Below are 23,451 nucleotides of genomic sequence, written 5' to 3' on the forward strand. Positions count from 1 at the left end.
GATTTTTTTCAGGTCTGATAAAGGGATCACAGCCTTGGTTGTGTCCTAGGTGTCCTTGTCATCGCCGCCAGTGGCGCTGGTTACAGCACCCTCAGCATCTCTCGATGTTTGGCACTGTCAGGGGTCATGGGACCTCGCTCAGGGTGTCACTGGTTCTATGTTTGCTTCTGACACTGCCGATTGCCTGAAATGGGTCCCGTAACCTCTGCCATTTTCAGTCACACCAGAAGTGCCAATGACCAGGAGTCGGTCACAACACTAGAATCAGGAGCCCAGTTGGTAGTTCCTGGGAGTCGTGATCCACTGCAACCTCCTCGGGACTGTGGACAATAAAAGAATTGCGACCTTTGGTGGCTACTCATTAACTAAGTGGGTCGCATGACTCCCATGAGGGACTAAAAACAAACAGTAAAAGCAAGGTGCAGGATTTCCTCACGACTCTTAACACTTTTTTGGTTATCCTGTTAGGATCCATAGGATTCCTGTAGAACCCCTTTAACACGGTCAAGTCTTATTTTACACCTCCTATTAGTTGGTTTATTACACATCAAAACAAGACACATTTTTATGTAATATCTCCCCCACCCCCAACACCCAGTCTGGTTAAGTTATACCCATTACAAAAATTGTCTTCTAAACCAACCACAGTTACATGCTGGCGTGAGCCTCCTGAAACCGATCCATTCTTTTTAACACTTATAATTTTTTTATTTTTGAGAAAACAGGTTATCAAAATGATGCAAATGAGCATCTATATCACAGAAGCCCCTTCTGGTTCTGTCATCTGATAATTATTCACGCCTCCATTCAGATTTCTCATTTGGAGGGATGAGACCAGCAGAAACACCCGAATGGAGGGGGCAAATAATCAGACCACGGAGCCATAAGGGGCTCCTTTGAGGTAGACAGGAGCCCCTGAGGCCAATTTACATAATTTTAAGAGAGGTTTTTCTCAAAAACTACACTATTAGAAGAAAAAAGAAGAATGGATCAGGTTTAAAAAAAGCACAAACCAGCATGTTAGTGTCCTTTGTTTAGAAGCACTACATCATGTGGTAAATTTCCTGTGAAGCAAGGCAAACACTGCCGAAAAACTATTGAATCTACCAAACAGTGAGTGGCGATGAAGCTCAGGGAGCTCAGAAACGCTGCAAGCACTCTGGGAAAAACTGAATCAATTCTTCATAAAAATATAAAGGTCAGCGACCATTTTAGACATATACGCTTCAAGTTGTCATACGAGAAAATGATGGATTTTCCAGGACTGGGGTCATATTTGGATATACACAGTCATATTTGGATATACACAGTCCTTGGCATGGACTGCACGATTTGTAAAATATACGAAACAATGAAAAACAAGTCATGGGTCCTGAGAGAAGTTCATTACTGGCCGGAGTGGGGGCGACTTCCATTATACGGCGTCTCTTCCGCCGCTAATATCAGAGGAGCGGTCTAGCTGTGTGTGCCGCGCACACACCGAGAAGAAAAGATAAAAACCTAATAGATCTGCTCTGCTGAGCCGCAGGAAACTAGAGAGCAGAGAAGCCGTACGGTTTGATAGGGAGAGTAAAAAATATATTTCCTCGCTGTCGGTTTCAGAGATTTGGGCTTGCAAAACCAGCGGAAGCAGCGGGAGGTTATCAATTAGGAAAGCTTTCAGCTGCACTCCTCTTTTATGCTGTTTTCTTAACCTATTCAGAGCATGGCGGGTCTTAAAAGAGAACTTCCTGACCTCTGCCGCACGCTAGAAAGCATGGATTAATGGAGGCACTTTGTACCGAAATTATTACAAACAACGACGGGGAAAAATGATACCAGATAAAAAAAATATATATCTAGCAAGATAAGAAATAAATAGAAGGAGTCGTGTTAACAGAGGACGTTAATATTAAGACGTTACGTGACGAGACTGCAGGACATGACGACCAATACCTGCTGGGAGGATAATCCTTAGAGGGGGTTTTTGGGAACTCCCAAAAAACAAACTGATTGACTATACATCTTACACAACTGACAGAGGAATAAGCTATTCCTCTCCCCCTCCAAAATATGCATGCGTACCAAGTTTGTCCACATGTGCAGCACAAGCCAACAAGAGGTGGAAGCATTTAAACAAACCAGCACATCTTGTAGGCAAGCAATTCCTATTCAAATTAGCATTTTGGTGCACCATGGGTAGGGTCACAAAGTTTTGTGCACACTTTCTTATAAAGTTTATTTGGAGGAACAGGGCATTGCCCATCAAGGTGGAGTTTGAAAGTATAGGGCAGTGATGGCAAACCTTTTAGATACAGAGTGCCCAAACTACAACCAAAACCCACTTTTATGTCGCAAACTGCCGACATAATAATTTGAGCAGTAACCTATTGATCTCTGCTATATCACACATATTTCAATCATATTGGCGACTTGATTACACCAATACAATAAAATGCAGGAGACATTTGGATTGTAGCTTCCCTCCAGTGTCCCCTGAAGAGGAAGAATCAGGAGCTCCAACGATAATCCATCCCTGTCCACACCTTCTCGCTCCTCCTGTAGTCCTGGCAGCCAAGTAGGTGTCACTTTAAAATAGCACCGAGGGAGGAGGAAGGCTTGAGTCCTATCCGGTAAATTCTGTGCTAGGTGCCCACAGAAAGAGCTCCGATTGCCACCTCTGGCACCCGTGCCATAGGTTCGCCACCACTGGTATAGGGGTCAAAACTGGACATAAGGAGGTGCACGAATGTCACTGCCATACCCATGGTGTAACTTATTTGCATATCAAAAGAAATTGATGCTTGCGAAGCAGGAACACAGCACTTACAAGATCATACATTTAGTTTATACATCAGCCCAGAGGAAACAAAGCCTTGGCCATATTAGTTATGGCCATAAGCAGTGGAGAATTAGGACCTTAGATTGTCCTGAACCTCTGCAAAGATGTTGAATTATGAAGATTACATACAGCTGCATGGTCACTTCCAGCTAACACCTTCAAAGCCATAGAAAAACATGCAATATGCCAGATTAGACTTCCTAAATCAAACCTCATCCAGAAGTAGACCATAAAATAAGACAATCCTGGTAACAGACCCTAAAGATCACTGATGTAGACTAGTCCAAGTGTATACAGTCCTTAGGCCAGACAACCCTATCATGGATATAGACCCCAGACCAGATCACCTATAGTATATATAACCCAAATCAGACCTCAGACCAACTAAAACATACCGAACTCAGCTCCACCTTCTAACCACAGACTAATTATCTCACACCACCATTACACACCCTAGGCTGGACCTCCCACCTTTACAGACGCCAGATCCAACCTATCGTCAAGGACTGCAGAAAATCCCTGTTGTGGGTGGTCATCTTCCACCTAGAAAGTCGCCCATTAGGACTGATCTCTGTCCAGACTTCTCTATGATATACGATTCAACAACTACATTCAGAAAGGTCATGAGGACTTACCGTGAGGATGATGGTGGACTGTCTTCTGGAGAAGGCTGGTGTTGGACTGTTGAGGTTACGTCCAGAGATTTCTCACTTTTTGTGCCAGTGTCTTGGTCTTCCCTACTAGATCCTTGCTTCTCCTCCCTAGAACGATTTGAAGTTGCCCTCTTCCATAATGGTGGGGCTTCATCCTCTGAAGGTTTCATAAAGCGACTTTTTGTTGTGTTCTGAGATGATGTATCAGAGTCATTTTTAGGGGGTCTAAATCCCATACCATGAGATTCATCGTTATCTTCAGAGGGTTTTAAGAACTGATGCTTAGGTCTCGAAGACGCAGCCTTTCCATCAGTAGCTTCTTGCAAGCGTCTTGCTAGATATTCCCTACGACCCGATTCTGGTCTGTCTCTCCTAGGTTCCCCCTCTTCCTTGGATTTTTCTGAACTATATTCTCTACTCTGTCTATAGGAGGACCTATCAGATCTGTGATCTTCATTGTAGTGGTCATGTTTTCTTCCGTCGTTGCTAGACCCTTCTGGTTTTGCATATCTTGACGTGTCTTGGGGATGATATTTAGATTTTCTCCACCTTTCTCTTTTGTCATCATCTTCTCCCTTGAAATTCCTTGATGCGGCTTTTTCAGCAGCTTCCAATTTGCTTTGGAAGATTTCCATAGACTAGTAATAAAAAATAGATATAGAAATATACAATATTTGGTGCCAGATAGGAGAAAAAGGACTTTAGTGGAAAACCCATTTAAAAGGCATATTGCATTTTGCAAGGGGAACCAGAGTTCTTACACCCAACCCCCACGGTAGGATAGCCAAAATACAAGAATTGGTGCATTGGGTTTTTAGTTTATACCAAAATTATTCCTGACCCAAAACAGTATACAAACAGGGGTATGTACAACGGTGCAACTTTCCTATATAGTCACCAATGGTATTTATTTATTTTATATATTTCATAAAATAAATTTGTAAAATTTTAATCCTCTAGTGATGTTTACACAAAGATAATTTATAACCCCCATACTTTGCAATTTAATTCAGTTTTATTACTGTTTTTGCTCCTATCACTATATGATTCCTCTGTTCTATGAAATGCTGCGGGCTGACAATGTGTTTAGATTATCAGAGTACAGGGTTTACATGCACTTTTATTTAGCTTCCTCAAGGGGTGAGTAGTGGGCTAGACCCGTAATATTTTATTAAAGGGAACCTACCACCACATATCTACCTATAAAGGTAGATAGGGTGGTAGGTGGACCTATAGGACTTGAGGAAAGCCCTTTTAAGGGCTAATCCTCACGTCCCTGCAATCTTTAGCAAAATTTTATTCAGTATATATGTAAATTTCCGTACGTGGCTACTGGGGCGTGGAGTAGCTGGAGCTGAGGCCACACGTCGCGGCTACTCCACGCCCCGGTGGCTTTTTGTTCCGTCTACCAAAATCTTCGGCGGTGCAGCTCGTCGTAGCTGCGTGCCCTTGTCCGATGCTCCTGCTGCATGCGCAGTGACTCCGGCTTCGGATCAATGACCGCACAGCCGCGGGTCCGCTGTTCTGCACATGCGCAGACGGAAGAATCATCGGACGAGGGCGCGCAGCCACAACGAGCTGCGCGCCGAAGATTTTGGTAGGCGGAACAAAAAGGCTACCGGGCGTGTATAACAGTTATACTGTTAGGAGTGCTATTACAGGGCAACGTAAACTGTAAGAGTCCCTGTTGTAAAGAAGAATTATTCCTTACTCCATATCTCTCAGCTACAATGTCCTCCAGACTTCGCTTCTCCCTCTCCGATTGTTCCTTCATCCTCTGCAGTGACTTCTTCAGCCAACTCAGTCCACCATCTTCAACATGCTGAACTGGAGGGAGTCAGAAATATTATATTATTCCAGAAATTCCATGTATTCACTACACAGTTCTACATTTCCTAAACTTTTCTTCCTGCTGGGTAAAAATAGATAAATTGATTTTCAGAAAAGAGAAAAAAAATTTCATTTTGTCCATGTGGCTGTGTCTGGTACTGCACAATCTAAATTCCTGCAAAGAATGTTCTGTGCTGCAGGACCTCATGTTCCACTGAGTTTGGGTCCTGGGAGTCAGAACTCTCGCCAACCCATATTGATGACAGTCCAACGAATGCTACAACTTGAAAAAGGATGTTTGTTTTCCAATACAAATTCACCTTAGAGAAAGCCTACTGAACACCTGGTAAGTTTTAACGCCCCATTTATTGCTCCGTAGTTAAAGGGGTTGGCCACTTTTTTTTTTTTTTAAATGACTGGCGATCTGCCTTTACTGCTTTAATAACTGTCCCTGAATGCTCATCAAGTTCTTCAGCATTGCTACTACTTACTTTAGTGCTGTCTGCAAACTCTCTGTGGATCTTTGTTTACATCTCTGAGCACTGATGAATAGTATGAGCTGCTGCAGGAGATTATGACTCATCCTGCTCCCCCCACCCACGTCAGTGAGATGGACTGAGAGAAAGAGGCCCAGCAGGTGGCTCCATTAGGACGCACTGAAGTAGTGAGAAACTGGACGCTGTGTATATGCAGAGGGCAGCATGGGGAGAACAGGGAAAGGCTGCAGCTATCACAGGAGGCAAAGATACAGCTACATATACATATAATGGAAAGATTTTTTCTAAAGGGGCCAACCCAGATGACTCATGTACTGACTAAACTGCATGTTTTTATGTTGTAGTATTTGTGTTCATATCTTTATGCTATATTATATTACTTTTTGCTTTGCCTTCAATCCCATGATGCCTCATCACAGCATCACACAGCCATTTAAAGCAAGAAACATCTGTGCTGTTGGTGCACTGCGAATATTATCTCCATCTATAGTCTTTATACCATACGTATACAGTCAGGAAATCTGTGAGCTCCTTAGTAATAACTGTGTGAATGGAACCAGTCTAATTATTAGTAACTGTGATAGGAAGGGGTTTGTGTCCCCTCTGTGGAGAAGCTGAGTCTATGATACCAGATAATCTAATGATTGATGAGCAACACTCACCAACGTAATATATAGTGATAGAGACTTGACAGGATGGAAACTTTAGAATTGGATGGACAGCCCCTTTAATTGAATTCAGAGTCAAATTTTTATCCCCGAATTAGAAGTTTTCTTTAACAAAGCATACTGCAGCGCAGATCAGGATAACTACTCCTGATGAATACGGCTATGTTAATGCCCTGTATTTTGGAAGAAAGGGATGAGAGAGCTAATGTAGGATGACAAATGTAAGCGCTACCTTTCCTATGGCGGCAGAAATGCAATTTCTATTCTTTCAAGGCTCCCGTGGATCTCCAATGTGACAGTGAAATATACCGACAGACAGCTGAATGTTGGAAGCCGCTTCTATGGAAATTGCTTTTACCTTTGGTAACTGAGGTTACATCCCCCTCCTCTGGTGGTAATCCAGAACCACCGTCTTTCCAGAACGGGTTTAATTCCCTGGCCTGCAACTTCTCCTGCAAAACACACAAAGACCGCATTATAAGAAGCTTATAGACAGCGGAGAACAAGACGTGCTACATCACCAACAAGGCGGATTTTTAAACAAAATATATAAATATATTTTGAAAGGGAATCTGCCAGCAGTAGACAGTATTCGGTATTGTCCATGAGGATCTGTGTAACAATATCTATGCGTTTATTGTTAGTAGCAACAGGACTATGAAAAACTTTATAATACAGCAATGCAAGGGCTCTTTCAGCCTGAAGAGCTTTCTGCTCTGTGCACTGTGCTGCTCCACTGTCCCTCCCCTCTGCTAAGAGTAAGAGCTGTATAAGAATTTTGATTGGAAACTTACACTCAAACCAGAGGGGAGGGGCTGTGGAACAGTTCATTGCAGAGAGTAGAAAGCTCTTCAGGCTGAAAGACTCGGACAGTCCTCACACTGCTGTGCTCTTAAAGGTAGGCTGTCTAGTAGTTTGGGAGCACTAAACCTGTGGTTCCAAAACCAGTGGATCTCCGGCAACTTCCCACTCAGTTTTCTCTAATTTGTGGCAACAGGTGAAGTGAGCTAAATATGTTTGGGACCACTAAACTGTTAGCATGCCTTCTGGGTCGCAAACAGCCCAAAGAGTTTACCTTTAAGTTGTTCCACACCCTTTCCTCGGAGTGAAAGCTATAACAAAATCTGAGTTCAACACTACAGTCTCCCCCGGTGAGGGGAGTATGAAGCAGTTCAATGCAGAGAGCTAGAGCACAACAGTGTGATAACGCACCCCCATTTCAATAAGCTGCATTAATAAGGTGTTGTCTGCTCTGAAGAAACCCCTAAAGTATTACAGCTTTAGTGCATATAAACATACCACAAATTAGATTTGGGGAATACTCTTTAAAGGGAACCTGTCGGCTAACCTCAGCCACATTAGCTAAACATATCTTTGAAAACAGCTATTACACACCAGTACAACTATCCTTGTATTGTTCCTCCCTTTGCCTGAAAGGTTTTACAGTCCGTAAAGTTCTTCCAGCTCAGCCGCACCTCCAGATTTTCGTTAATATTAGGCCTGCTATCTCAGCTACCTCATTGTCCCCTCCCTCAGGAACAAGAGAGATGCTGGCCGAGTGTGATTCGCTCATTTCTCCCCCTTTTAGGAATTCTGTTCAGCGAGTCACACAGACATCATCTCTCGAAATCCAAAAAGAGAAGGGGGAATGAGGTAGATGAGCCAAGTCACTAAGTTGAAGAGAAAGCACATCCCTTGTCAATCAGGAGGCTTGTGACAAGGCTGAGCTAAAAGTACACAAATATTCCAGACTCAGCTAAAAGGAAAGACAATGATCCGACTCACAGTCATTTGCATAGATGGTGAGACAACTTTACGGTCAGACAGTGGAACTTTCCAGGCATGGGGAGGAACAATATAGGGATAGTTGTACTGCTGTATAACAGCGGATATCAAAGATAAGTTTGGTAAGCATGGGTTAGTTTAACTGACAGGTTCCCTTTAAAATCACTTCTGGTTGGTTTACACACACACATATATATTTTTTTAAGATCTGCACTTAACACGGCTGTAGCCTAATAGCTAAAAGGGCTAAAACTCAGAAGCACTGGAGCAACTTAGGTCCAGGTGCCAGGGTCTGCCTATATTCCCAAAGAATTTTTTTTTTACCAGAATTTCCAGAAAAGCTCATTTATACGGGAAGTGCAGTCAGAAAGCTGGCAATTTGTTGGTGTACCATCATCCTAAAGTGCACTTAGCCCCTCCCCTCTGCTCTGAGTAAAGTCTGTGGCAGGCTTTTGATTGGATGCTGTAACATTCTGCAACATTGCTTTGCAGAAGGGACCTTTCCACTTTCAGGAGAATCTGTACAATTCTGTAAATTTACTTTGCCTTTAAATTCTTTTTTTTAAATGCCATAAATCTTGCAGTCCTGGCGCTCTGTCTCCAGTAATAGGACAATACTACTCGGCTTTGCTGTTATGGAGATAGAACAGATAAATACACAGAGAGGAACGTCTGATGGCGGGAGGATGATATTCGGGCTGTGTGATGCACGACCTTGAAAGAGCCGAGACAAATATTGTCAGCACGAATATTAAAGCTCACTGGTCTCACAGGCAGCACAACAGAGAAATGCCAGGGAAGGTTAACTCCTAGTGCGGCACATGGGGCATGTACATATTCACAGGCAAACAATATGCTGGGGCATCTAACTTATACACACGTTATAGAGACAGGGAAGAGCACAGTAATCAGGACCCTCCCTGTCAATTACTTCGGGGAGGGGGGGGGGGGACCCTCCATGTCAAATCACTGTGGGTGGGCAGGGTCGCCAGGGCTCCCCCTGTCAATAACTGTGGGTGGGCAGAGTAATCAGGACCCTCCATATCAATCACTGTGGGTGGGCAGAGTAATCAGGGCTCAGCCTGTCAATAACTGTGGGTGGGTGGGGTAAGCAGGACTCTCCCTGTCAACCACTTTGGGTGGGCGGGGTAGCCAGGGCTCCCCCTATAAATCACTATGGGTGGCAGGGATCACCAAGGGTTCCCCCTGTAAATCACTGTGGGTGGGCGGGATAATCTGTACAAGCCCTGTCAATCACTGAGGGGCACATGTCCAACAATAATGCACTGTGCCGCAATTCACAAAGATTATGCGCCCGATATCCTGCATGTTCCGCTTCCCCTGCTCAGGTCCGACAAAGTTCACCATCTTTTTAGTGGTGCATGCAAGTGCTTGAACTTGCGACACAATATGAATGTTAAATCCCACGCTCGGTCCAAATCAGTCGGATCGTCCGATGGCACGCCCCCTAAATTGTGTCTCATGGAAGCCAGCGCAACCGCACCAAAAAAGAATCGCGTGTGACACAATCTCAGTGCAGACACTTGTTAAATACCTGTGCAAGCCGTGCAATACCTGTAAAATGTGCATAGTCCAATATATCTGACAATATTTGGTAGCGAAAGCTGACTTTAGGTGGAGTTGCTATAGACTCTGCCCCGTTTGTTTGGCAGAAAAGCCAAATTTGCTGGAGCTTTTAGTTAAAATGCAGATCACGATCCCAGGATCAAAGACCCATCCCAATCTACTACCTAGTACCAAGAGGCAGTCTCACAGCTCTAACAGTAAATAAAAATATTTTATATAGCGCCACCATATTCCATAGCTCCGTACAAATCATAAGGAACATATACAAATATAATATTACATTACAGAGTACAAACCGTCATATGGAACAATAGGAGTGAGGCCCTGCTCACAAGAGCTTACAGTCTATGAGGATGAGGGGGTGACACAAGAGCTTACAGTCTATGAGGATGAGGGGGTGACACAAGAGCTTACAGTCTATGAGGATAAAGGGATGACACAAGAGCTTACAGTCTATGAGGGGGTGACACAAGAGCTTACAGTCTATGAGGGGGTGACACAAGAGCTTACAGTCTATGAGGGGGTGACACAAGAGCTTACAGTCTATGAGGGGGTGACACAAGAGCTTACAGTCTATGAGGGGGTGACACAAGAGCTTACAGTCTATGAGGATGAGGGGGTGACACAAGAGGTTACAGTATATGAGGATGAGGGGGTGACACAAGAGCTTACAGTCTATGAGGATGAGGGGGTGACACAAGAGGTATAACTTGTATAATAGTCCAGCCATTCTTTATAAGGGAATGGAATAAAATAATTTAATAAATAAACAAATGCTGCTGCATGAACCAGTCATCAGCCGCATCTTATATACAGAGTCAATGAGACTGCAGAGAAGCCTGGAGCTTGGTATATACCTGGTGTTAGCCAATAAAAAGTGACAATGCATAATGTGCTCTGAGTGGCGCAGCTTCCCTTCGATGCCCTGGCGTGTGCCCATACAGCAGGTTACCACCACATATGGGCTATTGTTATACACGGGAGAGATATCAAATTTTGTGGAGCGTTTTGGTATTTTGTCCGAGAATTTGTTCCTTTTTTGAAAAACACATTCATTTAGCCAAAAAAAATGTTACTTTCAAAATTGCATCCGATTTTGTTTTAACCCCTGTAAAACAATTCAAGGGTTAACAAACATCATAAAAGTTGTTTCACGTACGTTGAGGGGCGTAGTTTCTATAATGGGGTAATTTATGGGGTATTACTTTTATTTAGGTCTCTCAAAGTGACTTGAAACCTGAGCAGGTCCCTCAATAGCAGGATTTAGCGTTTTTTATGAAAATGTGAAAAATCGCACCTAACGTTCAAAGCCCCATAACATCCTACAAAAATAAGAGTATGCATAAAAAACCACTGAGGCATAAAGTAGACATTCGGTGAATGCTAGTTATTACATTATTTTGCGGTTATGACTCACGTGTGGAAAAAGTAGAACATTTTGAAGTTCAAAAATCGCGAATTTTTCCAAATTTTCACCAAATATCTGATTTTCTCATAAATAAATGCAAAACATACCACAAAAATTTTTCAACTAACATGAGGCACAAAGTGTCACGAGAAAACAATTTCAAAATCATTTGGATATGTTAAAGCGTTCCAAAGTTATAACCACTTATAGTGACACAGGGCAGATTTGAAAAAATGGGCCGTGTCAGGAAGGTGAAAAGTGGCTTCGGCATTAAGGGGGTTAAAGATTCTGAGCATAAATTTGAAGTATATAAAGTCTGCAGATGTGCATGATTTTCTCCACAGACGTTCAGCACACCTAGTCGAGGATGTTTCCCTCATAATGAGTGGTAGAGTTGTGAACAACCTATAGAGGTATCTAGTGATAAGAGCTGAGAGGCAGGAGGAGAGATGTGGGATGTTAAAGTTTCCCATGATGATGGTTGGAATCTCACAGGATAGAAAGTGAGGGAGCCAAGAGACAAAGTGGTCAAGGAACTGGTAGGGTGAACAAGGAGGTTGGTATACTACAGCCACCCGAAGAGAGAATGAGCAGAAAAGTCTGAGGTTGCGGACCTCAAAAGATGGGAATCTGAGATAGCATAAAGGGGGAATTACCAGGAAAGTACAAGTGAGGAGTATGCCTACCCCTCCTAATGCTTATTCTCAGGTCTGGAGCAGTGAGAAAAGTGTAAGCCACCATAAGACAAAGCAGCGAGGAAGGCAGAGTCATGCTGGTCCCAGGTTTCAGTGATAGCCAGGACATAGGTAAGAGATTCTAGTTTATTGAACACAGAGCGGGCATTCCATAGGGCAAATTTAAAAAAGGGTTATGGGTGGAGGAAAAGGAGAAGAAGGGATACACCGAATCTTGATAAAGCAAACAGGGTTGATGTGTAAAATTTTAAAATGTAATGAAGGTGGGCCTGGGTCAGGAGAGATGTCCCCTGCAGCAAGCGGAAGGATAAATAAGAGAAACAAAAGATGATTCAGATATTTATAAGAAGTCATTTCTTGCTTCAGAATAGAACACGTGATTACTTTATGTAACCATACTAACTTAAGTGTGTACAAAAGCAAGTGAAGAAGTGAGGCATTGATGTGGATAGTTGGTTCTGGTGGAATAGATAGGCGCTAGGTGAGTAAAACGAATATAGCCAGAGGTCGCACTAACATTTTTCCAGAAGGGTAATAATACTCCTCTCACCATTTTTGAGGAGTATTTTTAGCCGAGGAGGAGTATGGAATTTTCAGTAATACAAATATATAACTCCTTGTCGTATACATTGTTAATAGCAGTCCCAAACCCCCTACCTCCCCACACTGAGCAGGCTGTGGCTGCCGCCTCTAAATTTATTTCATTTATTTTTGGGGGGTTGAGGGCATAACACTTTTTTTTTACACTGTTTATTTTTTACTAAAGTGTATCGCGCAATAGTCCTTCCCAAAAACAGAAGCCTTCTGACCAATGCACTTGCGTTCAATAACTAGCAAGAAGTAAAGTTGCTACTTACTGAGCACAAGTGTTTTGGTTCGGGGAGGATTTTGTTCAATAGAATGAGTATCAATACAATGTGAACACAGCCTTAGGGTATTTGGGCTATTTATTTATTTTATACCTTACTTGAAATGCCTGGATCATTGTACAAGCACTGTCACCTCCTGTGTCCCCGCCTCCTTCTCATAGATTGTAAGCTCTTGTGACCATTGTACAAGCATTATCACCTGCTATGTCCCCTCCTCATAGATTGTAAGCTCTTATGACCATTGTACAAGCACTGTCATCTCCTGTGTCCCCTCCTCCTTCTCATAGATTGTAAGCTCTTGTGACCATTGTACAAGTGCTATCATCTCCTGTGTCCCCTCCTCCTTCTCATAGATTGTAAGCTCTTGTGACCATTGTACAAGCGCTATCATCTCCTGTGTCCCCTCCTCCTTCTCATAGATTGTAAGCTCTTGTGACCATTGTACAAGCGCTATCATCTCCTGTGTCCCCTCCTCCTTCTCATAGATTGTAAGCTCTTGTGACCATTGTACAAGCACTATGACCTGCTATGTCCCCTCCTTCTCATAGATTGTAAGCTCTTGTGACCATTGTACAAGCACTATCACCTGCTATGTCCCCTCCTTCTCATAGATTGTAAGCTCTTGTGACCATTGTACAAGCATTGTCACCTCCTGTCCCCTCTTCATAGATTGTAAGCTCTTGTGACCATTGTACAAGTGCTGTCATCTCCTGTGTCCCCTCCTCCTTCTCATAGATTGTAAGCTCTTGTGACCATTGTACAAGTGCTGTCATCTCCTGTGTCCCCTCCTCCTTCTCATAGATTGTAAGCTCTTGTGACCATTGTACAAGCACTATGACCTGCTATGTCCCCTCCTTCTCATAGATTGTAAGCTCTTGTGACCATTGTACAAGTGCTGTCATCTCCTGTGTCCCCTCCTCCTTCTCATAGATTGTAAGCTCTGGGGACCATTGTACAAGCACTGTCCCCTCCTGTGCCCCCCTCCTCATAGATTGTAAGCTCTGGGGACCATTGTACAAGCACTGTCACCTCCTGTGTCCCCCTCCTCATAGATTGTAAGCTCTGGGGACCATTGTACAAGCACTGCCCCCTCCTGTGTCCCCCTCCTCATAGATTGTAAGCTCCTGTGACCATTGTACAAGCACTGTCCCCTCCTGTGCCCCCCTCCTCCTAGATCGTAAGCTCTGGGGACCATTGTACAAGCACTGTCCCCTCCTGTGCCCCCCTCCTCATAGATTGTAAGCTCCTGTGACCATTGTACAAGCACTGTCCCCTCCTGTGCCCCCCTCCTCCTAGATCGTAAGCTCTGGGGACCATTGTACAAGTACTGTCCCCTCCTGTGCCCCCCTCCTCATAGATTGTAAGCTCTGGGGACCATTGTACAAGCACTGCCCCCTCCTGTGTCCCCCTCCTCATAGATTGTAAGCTCTGGGGACCATTGTACAAGCACTGCCCCCCTCCTGTGTCCACCTCCTCATAGATTGTAAGCTCTGGGGACCATTGTACAAGCACTGCCCCCTCCTGTGTCCCCCTCCTCATAGATTGTAAGCTCTGGGGACCATTGTACAAGCACTGCCCCCTCCTGTGTCCCCCTCCTCATAGATTGTAAGCTCTGGGGACCATTGTACAAGCACTGCCCCCTCCTGTGTCCCCCTCCTCATAGATTGTAAGCTCTGGGGACCATTGTACAAGCACTGTCCCCTCCTGTGTCCCATGCAGTCCACCCATGCATATAACTTCAATCATAACTATTTTGTACTTTATTGAATACATCTTATGTCAGGCTCAGGTAACCACTATTTATCAATTGAACTACCTGGGAATAGGTCAGTCACACAAACCTGTGAGAACACCACAGCAGGCACAGGACCACCACAGCAGGCACAGGACCACCACAGCAGGCACAGGACCACCACACCAGGCACAGGACCACCACAGCAGATGACAACATGCACCTTTGGTCAGGAGGGGAGGAGGAGCAGAGACCCCAGTAAAGGTCACATGTCCTGTCCTCCTGCCTGTGCCTTGCCCTCTGTGTAATGTGATTCCCCTACTGCTCCCTATATGCAATATCACACAGACACAGAGCAGTTGGGAGAAGACTGTGACTGCTCCGTGCTGAGGGGGCGTGGCCTGAGCTCCTCTTCTGCGGGGGAGGAGCAGATACATCTCCGCTGTGTAGTGGGGCAGTGTGCAGGGCACGTGACTGCTCTGTGTCTGAGCTCCGCTGCCCGCTCTGTCACTTACACACATCGCTACTGCTGATAGCCAGACAGCGCTTACACAATTACATTACCAAGCGTATTTATACGCTTGATGGGTTTTTTGGAGAGTAAATCAGCCTCTGCATGCGTCATAGACGCTTGTAGAGGCGTTATTGCGATCTCTGAATATAGCAAGCAATGAGAACGCAGAAAACGCTGATTTTTTTACAAACTTAACTCTAAGCATCTCTCTGCTATCTTAAAGAATCCCTGTCTAAGAAAATATAACCCTACGTGCAGAGCAGGCGTGTCAAACGATCACTGGGAAACACATAAACCTTGTAGATGCCTTAAAAGAGCTGTTTAGTAGTTACATTTATACAGCATAAGGAAGAATTTACACAAACTTAGGCCTTAACATTACCATAAGCCCTTTGAGGACAACCATAAAGCTGAATATACTGTCAAATAACCCGAGACACGGGCATGGCCAATAAGTTCCCCCCACAGTGGTAAATATTCACAGTCCCCTCACGAAGTAGCAATAGTCACAATGCCTGCTTTCAGTCAATAGACACAATGTCAATCAATAGCCAATTGCCATACAGCCCCTTTTTGGCCAATAGTCACAGTGCCTGCCCAACCAGTGCCTGCGGTAGGTGGCCCTGGAGCCAGCAGGCGTAATGTTGTTGTCACATAGAGTCTGCCTGCTTCAGAGCCACATACAGCCAGCCACTACATAGAGTTGAAGAGAACTGCTGCTGCTTCGGGCAAGTGGGGATAGGTAAATATCGCAGTACCGTGGGCCCTCTGCTGCTCTCCTGACTAAGTGTGCACTGCTCCTATTTATAAGAAAGTGGATCTCCCCTTTAAATTTCACTTGTACTTGAAATTACAAACCATCTACACAAGCGCCATCACACTTGGCCGTACAAATTTGCAATGCAATACACAGACGGCGCACGCTCTCTCAGATGAATGACTCCTACCTTTTCTACAGCTTCGGCTTGTTCACGCTCCAGTGTTTTTTCTTTCTGTCTTTCTGCTCTTAACGCGGCTGTTGATGTCGCTTTCAGAGACATAAAGTCTAAGGTCATCCACTCGTCCCTCTGAAATGGAAGCACAGGTTCATTTAGCATTACAACACATAGAGACAATCTCTGGTCTTCTGGGTAAAACGCTTTAGCCGGCCGCACATAAGAGAAGTGTCAGGTGCCTAAGTGACTGGCGCGTCAGCGGGACAGAGCCTGCATCTTAAGACCGGTCCCATCAGCACGTCATATATAATGTACAAACCCAAAGTCACGGCGCAAGAATACTCCATACAAACTGGAAGGGAGAATATCACCTTACCCAAAAAATAGCAAAAAACTTTTACCCATAAGCGGGACAAATGCAATTTTTTAACTTTTTAATCAACTTCCAATGTTTATCTTTGATTCTAGAGATGACAGATTTGCCTTAAAATGCTGTTTTTTGGCAAAAAAAAATTGACATTTCCACAGGAAAAAAAGTTCCAAATTCTCTCTGTATAGTAGTTGAACCGAGTGGCTGTAGCTTATCTGTTGAACTTACTCGCAGTAACCTGGTTTGACCACTACACAGAGACGGCGCCATCTGCTTTCTTCAGCTATTCTCAGTAACTGATAGAAAGAGAATTGTAATCTGTGTGGCTGCTGGGCTTTCGACATGCGCCAAACTGATTTTAAGGACCTCTTCATTGGATGGGTAATCAATAAGTTTAGCCTGGAACATCCCCTTTAAGCTAAACTATGCTACTTAAGATGGACCAAGCTAACAAACTATTCTCTATCCATAGGACAGCTGATAACTTGCTGATCATTGCAAGGGATATCCCATGATGACTATGACAGTACTCTCAGAAGACTGGAAAACCCAGTGGGGGCAACATAAGGGGTAATAACCCCCGGTGGTCCACGGAGTCCGCTGATCAGAAATATTGGCGCAACAAGGAAGCCTGGAGCCATTGCAGATTTTTTAAAAAAATATGCTTATTAGCCAGCAGGGTTGGGGGGGGGGTCATTACCAGCACCCCTCCGGGCTGTAACATGAGCCTGATCTCGGCTCAATTCAAATAAATCAAATGTAATAGCAGTCAGTGCCAATAGACAGCAGAGGAGCCTTGTCTTAATATTTGTTGCAATCATATCAGACTTTGTACACCCACATAACTTGACAATTTTTTGAGAAACTTCATTTTCTGTATCAGGACATTTACATTCAGTAATGAGGCCTCGGCGCTGTGACAGACAGAGATACCAAGAGCAATCCAGGCCAGGAGAGATAAACAGCAATGTAAGCAGAATGACAAGACGCAGGTACAGGGCTGCAAGCGTTTTATGCCTCCAGGGCTAGAGATCAGCGGTGTACACTCATGTCATACATATACCATAGGAGCAATAAGAAATACTAAGGCCAGGCCGTGCATATCATAGCAGATATTTACAGTGTCTGAGCACTGAAGGTTTCAGACACTGTTCAAACAGTTGAAAAAAAGACACATGTCCAACCAAGGAAGGGAAGGGATTGGATGAGGAAGGGATTTAGGGGAAACAATTCTATATAACATAACCATCAATGTTACTTAGGTGTAAAAAGGCATCTAGACCCTTCTTGAAGCTCTCTGCTGTCCCTGCTGTGACCAGCGCCTGAGCTCAGCTATTCCACAGATTGACAGTTCTCGTAGTAAAGAAGCTCTGTCACCTCTAAAGGGGCTGTCCACTTTTAAATAAACCTCTGTATGTATTTCTACCTGTATCTTTGCTTCAGCCTTTCCCTGTTCTCAACTTGCTGCCCTCTGCATATATACCGTACACAGCTTCCTCTCTCTTGCTGCTCCAGCCCGTCCTCAGCCCATGTCTTAATTTTCACTGACAGACAGGAAGAGGGGAGGGAGATGGGGCAGTACAAATCATCACTGTGCTGCTGCAGCTCCTCCTATTCATCAGTGCTCAGAGATGTGACAGAATCTGCACAGCACAAAAGTAAGTAGCAGGACTGCTGAATCACTTCATGAACATCAGGGATTAGCCACAAGGCAGTAAAGGCACTTATGTAATAAAGAGTGGCCATCTCCTTTAATATCTGTTTATAATTTAGCACCACCGTGCTCCTCGGCGCTGTACAAACAATTTCTATGCATAATAATTTAACTAAATTAAATCAGACTGAACTGAAGTACCCCATGTGGTGCGTTTTTTGGAAGAAGGCTGTCAAGTATTTTAACACTGTACAAAATGTTGGTGCAGAATCAAGGAGGTCAAGTAACTTCCATGTACACAATAAAATCAAGTTCCGTTTTTGCACTCCCCAGTTGTCGCTCTCATGTTTGATTAGTAAAGGGAAGTGACAGAAGGTACCAGACTATAAGCATGATGCAGTCTTATTCCATTAAAGAAAATCTACCATCAAAACCCATCATTTTCTTTACTATGATAGACCATCAGGAAGCCTTCTATCCCCATACACATGTATGCTTTTCATGATCAAGGGTGCATGTTGTCTCAATGGGAAGAGGGGAATACCCCTCAGTCAGACAACGACCTTAGAAATAAAGAATATGGAATGCGGAAATAAAATTAGCTCAAACATACAACATTCCCCAACTTCCCGTGCATCATCTAGGCGTACCTGGACATCTGCTCCGGTTTCCCTCACGGGGGACTCTTTTTGGATTTTCCAAGCCTTCTTGTCAGTCACTGGCTGTGCAGGACCTGCCTCCACCCATGCACCCTCCGAATCCTAGACAGAGGGAAATAACATGGTAAAAGACTGGTCATCACCTAAATAACATCAGCCATCAATAACCATGGATACGAATGTATAACACCCTGAGGGTGCTCATGCCTTTAACATGAACATTTGCTAAGCCAACAGCTACAGTATCCCAGCTGCACCTCTGCACACTTAGCTGAGGTGTGCATGTCTTTTGAGAGGGGAGAAAGCTGCTACCAGATAAGTCAAGTATCTCTCAGACAACATAATGATCCATGTTGGGAGGTCCTCATAAGATTTGTCCCAATCCTAAGACATACAAGATGCACGATTTGAGGAAAGTTGGGACAGCTTGACCTATCACTCATCATCCTGAAATTTACCGTACTTTTTCCACCTCGTTGCTATGCTGAGAAAAAAAGAAGGTCGTAGCTGGAAAGTGGATATGCTTTACAAGGTACTAGTGCTGATTTACTGGGGTTATCCGTACTGACCAATCCGTTTACAGTCCATAACTTATTTGAACATTGAACATTTTTGTGGCTTTTTTTTTTTTTTTTTTTGAGACTAGCTAAAAATTATTGTTAGGGCTCATTCAGACGGCCATTATGGGGGTTATGATCCGTTTGCCCGATTTGGACAGTCATAGACTTCTATGGCTCACGGTGATGGTGCAGCAGGTTACAAATTATAGGACTAGTCCCATATTTCAGCAGATTAGCAGCACGGCCACTCATTTGCCGATGTAGAGAGGAGGGGTGAAGAGCACTCACCCCTCCCACCTCCTCCGGTGTTTGCCGGTACCTGGTCCTGGTGAGCACCTGGCATTCTGCAAGGACTCTTACAGGTATTTTTTTTTTGTACATTTCAGTTTTATTTTGGTAAAAAAAAAAAAAAAAGTTTATGCAATTTTTAAAGATATAAGAGCCTCAAATACAAGGGGAATCAACCCCAGCAGCAATGCTTCACCATTTTCACATGCGGCGATCACGTGGTCTATAGAGGCAGAGGTTATGTTGTTCAGCGCCACATAGCAATTTTTATTCCTGGGCTTTGGATCAAATGATAAGAACATTAAGAAGACATAAGGGACGGAGACAAATGACAAGGTTAATTGTCAGAGACAAGGTCACGTGCTGGCAGATTTGCAGGTACATAGTTCTGCATCGCTGCTAGAGAAATAATCTCCTTAATGGAGGCCTGGGAGCACGGCTATGGCGGGATAGCATCTCCTCCTATTTATTCAGGATCCGTCTGTCACAGTAGGATTAATGGTGCTGGAAGGAGAAATTACAGCAGGATAATGGTGGCCTCTCACAGCTCTGCCGCACTCTCTACTTCTAGGGCTTTTAAATTAGATTACAGCATGAAACTGAACACGGCACAAATACTTTCCACCGACCCCCCCTTCCCCTCCATAGTTGCTCACCGAGGAGGAACCGGCCGACGAATCTTCATTTTTCTCAGACTTGGGTTTTCGACTCTTTTTCTTTTTTTCTTTCTTAGCCTTTTTGTCTTTTTTCTTCTTTTTCTTCTTTCCTGAAGTCTCCTGGAATGACACATAGTACATGAGAGCATGAGCTCAGAGGACAAGCCAAATGGGAAGTCATCAAGGACCTTAGTGTCACTTACGTCTCCCTCATCACTTTTAAAATACCTTTAAATGAAGTCTAATAGCAGGTCTCATCGTACAAAGCTACAGTGTTAGATATTGTCCCTTGAGATTTGTGTGTAACCGTGCGTGCGTGCGTGCGTTAGTAGCAGCAGGATTTTGTAAAATGCATTCATATTCCAGGATTGCAGCTAGACTTGGCGCACTAAGGGAATCTCCTTGTATTACAGTGTTCTTTGATCTCTACATTAAAAATGCTCCCCAGCCCCTCCCTTCCACTGTAATACCTAACTAGATGCTGGCTGCATCAAAAACAGAGAAGGAAGGGGCTGTGCCATGTTTAAAGAAGAGATCTAACAAAAGAGTGCACCACAGTGCTATAGTCCTGCTACAATCCTAGAATATAAATGTCCTGCTGCAAAAGTATAGTTACACAGTTTTCCAAGGGATAATATACAACACTGTCTGCAGCTTTGTATGGTCACGACTGCTGGCGGACTTTAGTCTCAAAATTTATTAGAAGGGATGGGGCACAATAACAGCGTACACTTATAACCCATCACCCATCGATATGTGGGTCTACATCACCTGCTCTATCTGTTCCAGGCGCTCAGTGACATCATTCAGCATCCAGGTGTCTTCTCCTCGCAATCGTCTCTGCTCTTTCCTTCTCTCCTCTCTTTCATAGTCTTCTTTAGCCTGAATTGAAGACAGGAGGTTGTCACCCATCTTGTATATTACAGGATACTTATGGTGTATTATGTGTGACGCTCACAATTCTTGAGCCAATAGCAAGTAGTGGAGTGTATGTGGGTGGGGGAGGGCATGTAGCCGGCGGCGCAGAGCAGGACAGCAGCGAGTTGGCAGCAGCCAGTGGGCGTCGGTCGCACCACAGAACCCGGGGGCGGCCAGCGGGCGATGGCGACAACACAGAGCCATGGGGTGGGGGTTGGGGGGTAGGGCAGCAGGCGATGGTGGCACCACAGAGCCCGGGGGCGGCCAGCGGGCGATGGTGGCACCACAGAGCCCGGGGGCGGCCAGCGGGCGATGGTGGCACCACAGAGCCCGGGGGCGGCCAGCGGGCGATGGTGGCACCACAGAGCCCGGGGGCGGCCAGCGGGCGATGGTGGCACCACAGAGCCCGGGGGCGGCCAGCGGGCGATGGTCGCACCACAGAGCCCGGGGTGGCCAGCGTGCGATGGTGGCACCACAGAGCCCGGGGGCGGCCAGCGGGCGATGGTGTCACCACAGAGCCCGGGGGCGGCCAGCGGGCGATGGTGTCACCACAGAGCCCGGGGGCGGCCAGCGGGCGATGGTCGCACCACAGAGCTCGGGGACGGCCAGCGGGTGATGGCGGCACCACAGAGCCCGGGATGGGGGCGGCCAGCGAGCGTTGGCAGCACCACAGAGTCTGGGGGGGCAGCCAGCGGGCAACGGCGTAGAATCCGGGGGTGGCAAGTTGATAGTGACAACACCATGTAGTGTCAGATGACCCTAGCAGCTAGGACAGCGAGATTTTACTATAAGAACCTGTAGCCGGCACCTATGTACCTATATATGAGCAGGGCAGGGGTGTAGCTGTGCCAGGCACAATCATAACACTACATCCCTGCGCCATTACCTGTGCCAACACCTCCTCTCGGGCTCGTCTCTTACTATCCTTCTTCTCCTCTATACTCCTCGCACTTTCAAAACTGCCCCCGTAGGCCGCCATGAGTCCGCTGCCGTAAAGCAAGATCAGCGGCTGTAACCACTCTATGTGACCCGCATAGTGCTGCGTTCCAGCGCACCGAGCGCTGTCATGTGTGTACACCCGGAAGTAGTAGGAAGCCCCGTAGCAGACATATTGGTGCACCCTACACGCTACAAGGAATGTTTTCCACTACAGTATCTGTATTCTACACGGTGTATTACAGCTCACATCCCGTCACATGTTTTCATCTCTGCTACAACTATGTCATCAATAAAGAATAACAATAATTATGTAACAATAACTATGTCAACAAGAAGAAATTGTTGCCAGTACCGTAATCAACAAATATCTGGGGGATATTGGATCAATCTAGTACCTCACGACTTTTGGGACAAAAAGCCCCCCTTCTTTCCTGAACCATGCCCTTTTCTCCATCCCCAAACACAGTATAATAATGACCCCTGCATAGTATAATACCCCTATCCTGTGGCCAACCCCCCTGTGTACCCACAATACCTAATGCAACTCTGTGACATATAATACCCATACCTCCCAACTTTGGGATGAGAGAAAGAGGGACAAAAGCCCCTCCCACTTTTCTAAACCACGCCCATTGTCCCACCCACAAGCATAGTATAATATCGACCTTGATGGTCCCCACATAGTACAATGCCCCTTACTTTGGCCACCACCCCCCCATGGACCTGTTTAATACCCCTTAATGCAAATCTGCAACATATAAAACCCCTTCTTTAATTTTATCCTCCCTTTACATTTTGTTTTCCACTTTTATTTATCTCCCCAAACTTACACATAATTCTATCTGTACTCCTACCCCCACCTCTCCTCATATGGTGTGGTCCCTGTTCTCTATCCTCCTCATAATGTTGCCTCCTGTCCTCCAGTCCCACAGTCCCCTCCAGAATCCTCCTGTCCTCTGACCTCCTTCTGTCCCCCAGCCTCCTCCTCCTGGCCTCCTCCTCCTGTCCCCCGGCCTCCTCCTCCTGTCCCCGGCCTCATCCTCCTGTCCTCCAGCCTCCTCCTCCTGTCCTCCAGCCACCTCCTCCTGTCCTCCAGCCACCTCCAGCCTCCTCCTGTCCTCCGGCCTCCTCCTCCTGTCCCCCGGCCTCCTCCTCCTGTCCCCGGCCTCATCCTCCTGTCCCCCGGCCGCCTCCTCCTCCTGTCCTCCAGCCTCCTCCTTCTGTCCTCCAGCCTCCTCCTTCTGTCCTCCAGCCTCCTCCTCCTGTCCTCCAGCCTCCAACTCCTGTCCCCCGGCCTCCTCCTCCTGTCCTTCAGCCTCCTCCTCCTGTCCTCCAGCCTCCTCCTTCTGTCCTCCAGCCTCCTCCTCCTGTCCTCCAGCCACCTCCAGCCTCTTCTGTCCTCCAACAGCCTCC

At 45.4% G+C, this 23,451-nt stretch overlaps 1 protein-coding gene across 1 annotated transcript in view; it reads right to left on the minus strand.

The window, feature by feature from the left end:
* The window catches only part of CWF19L2 (CWF19 like cell cycle control factor 2), a 78,603-nt gene extending 56,189 nt beyond the window's left edge, over positions 1 to 22,414 (minus strand). The window contains exons 1-8 of the mRNA XM_072134227.1: positions 21,986 to 22,414; positions 20,953 to 21,063; positions 20,182 to 20,301; positions 18,669 to 18,779; positions 16,007 to 16,126; positions 6,828 to 6,921; positions 5,186 to 5,301; positions 3,457 to 4,112 (exon numbers count right to left, since the gene is read on the minus strand). Coding sequence (XP_071990328.1) covers positions 3,457 to 4,112; positions 5,186 to 5,301; positions 6,828 to 6,921; positions 16,007 to 16,126; positions 18,669 to 18,779; positions 20,182 to 20,301; positions 20,953 to 21,063; positions 21,986 to 22,078 — 1,421 coding nt within the window. The 5' untranslated portion in view covers positions 22,079 to 22,414. The remainder of the gene's footprint in view (positions 1 to 3,456; positions 4,113 to 5,185; positions 5,302 to 6,827; positions 6,922 to 16,006; positions 16,127 to 18,668; positions 18,780 to 20,181; positions 20,302 to 20,952; positions 21,064 to 21,985) is intronic.
* Positions 22,415 to 23,451: the final 1,037 nt, after the last annotated feature.

This window comes from Engystomops pustulosus, chromosome 2 (assembly GCF_040894005.1).
Source record: "Engystomops pustulosus chromosome 2, aEngPut4.maternal, whole genome shotgun sequence".
Taxonomy (NCBI): Eukaryota; Metazoa; Chordata; class Amphibia; order Anura; family Leptodactylidae; genus Engystomops; species Engystomops pustulosus.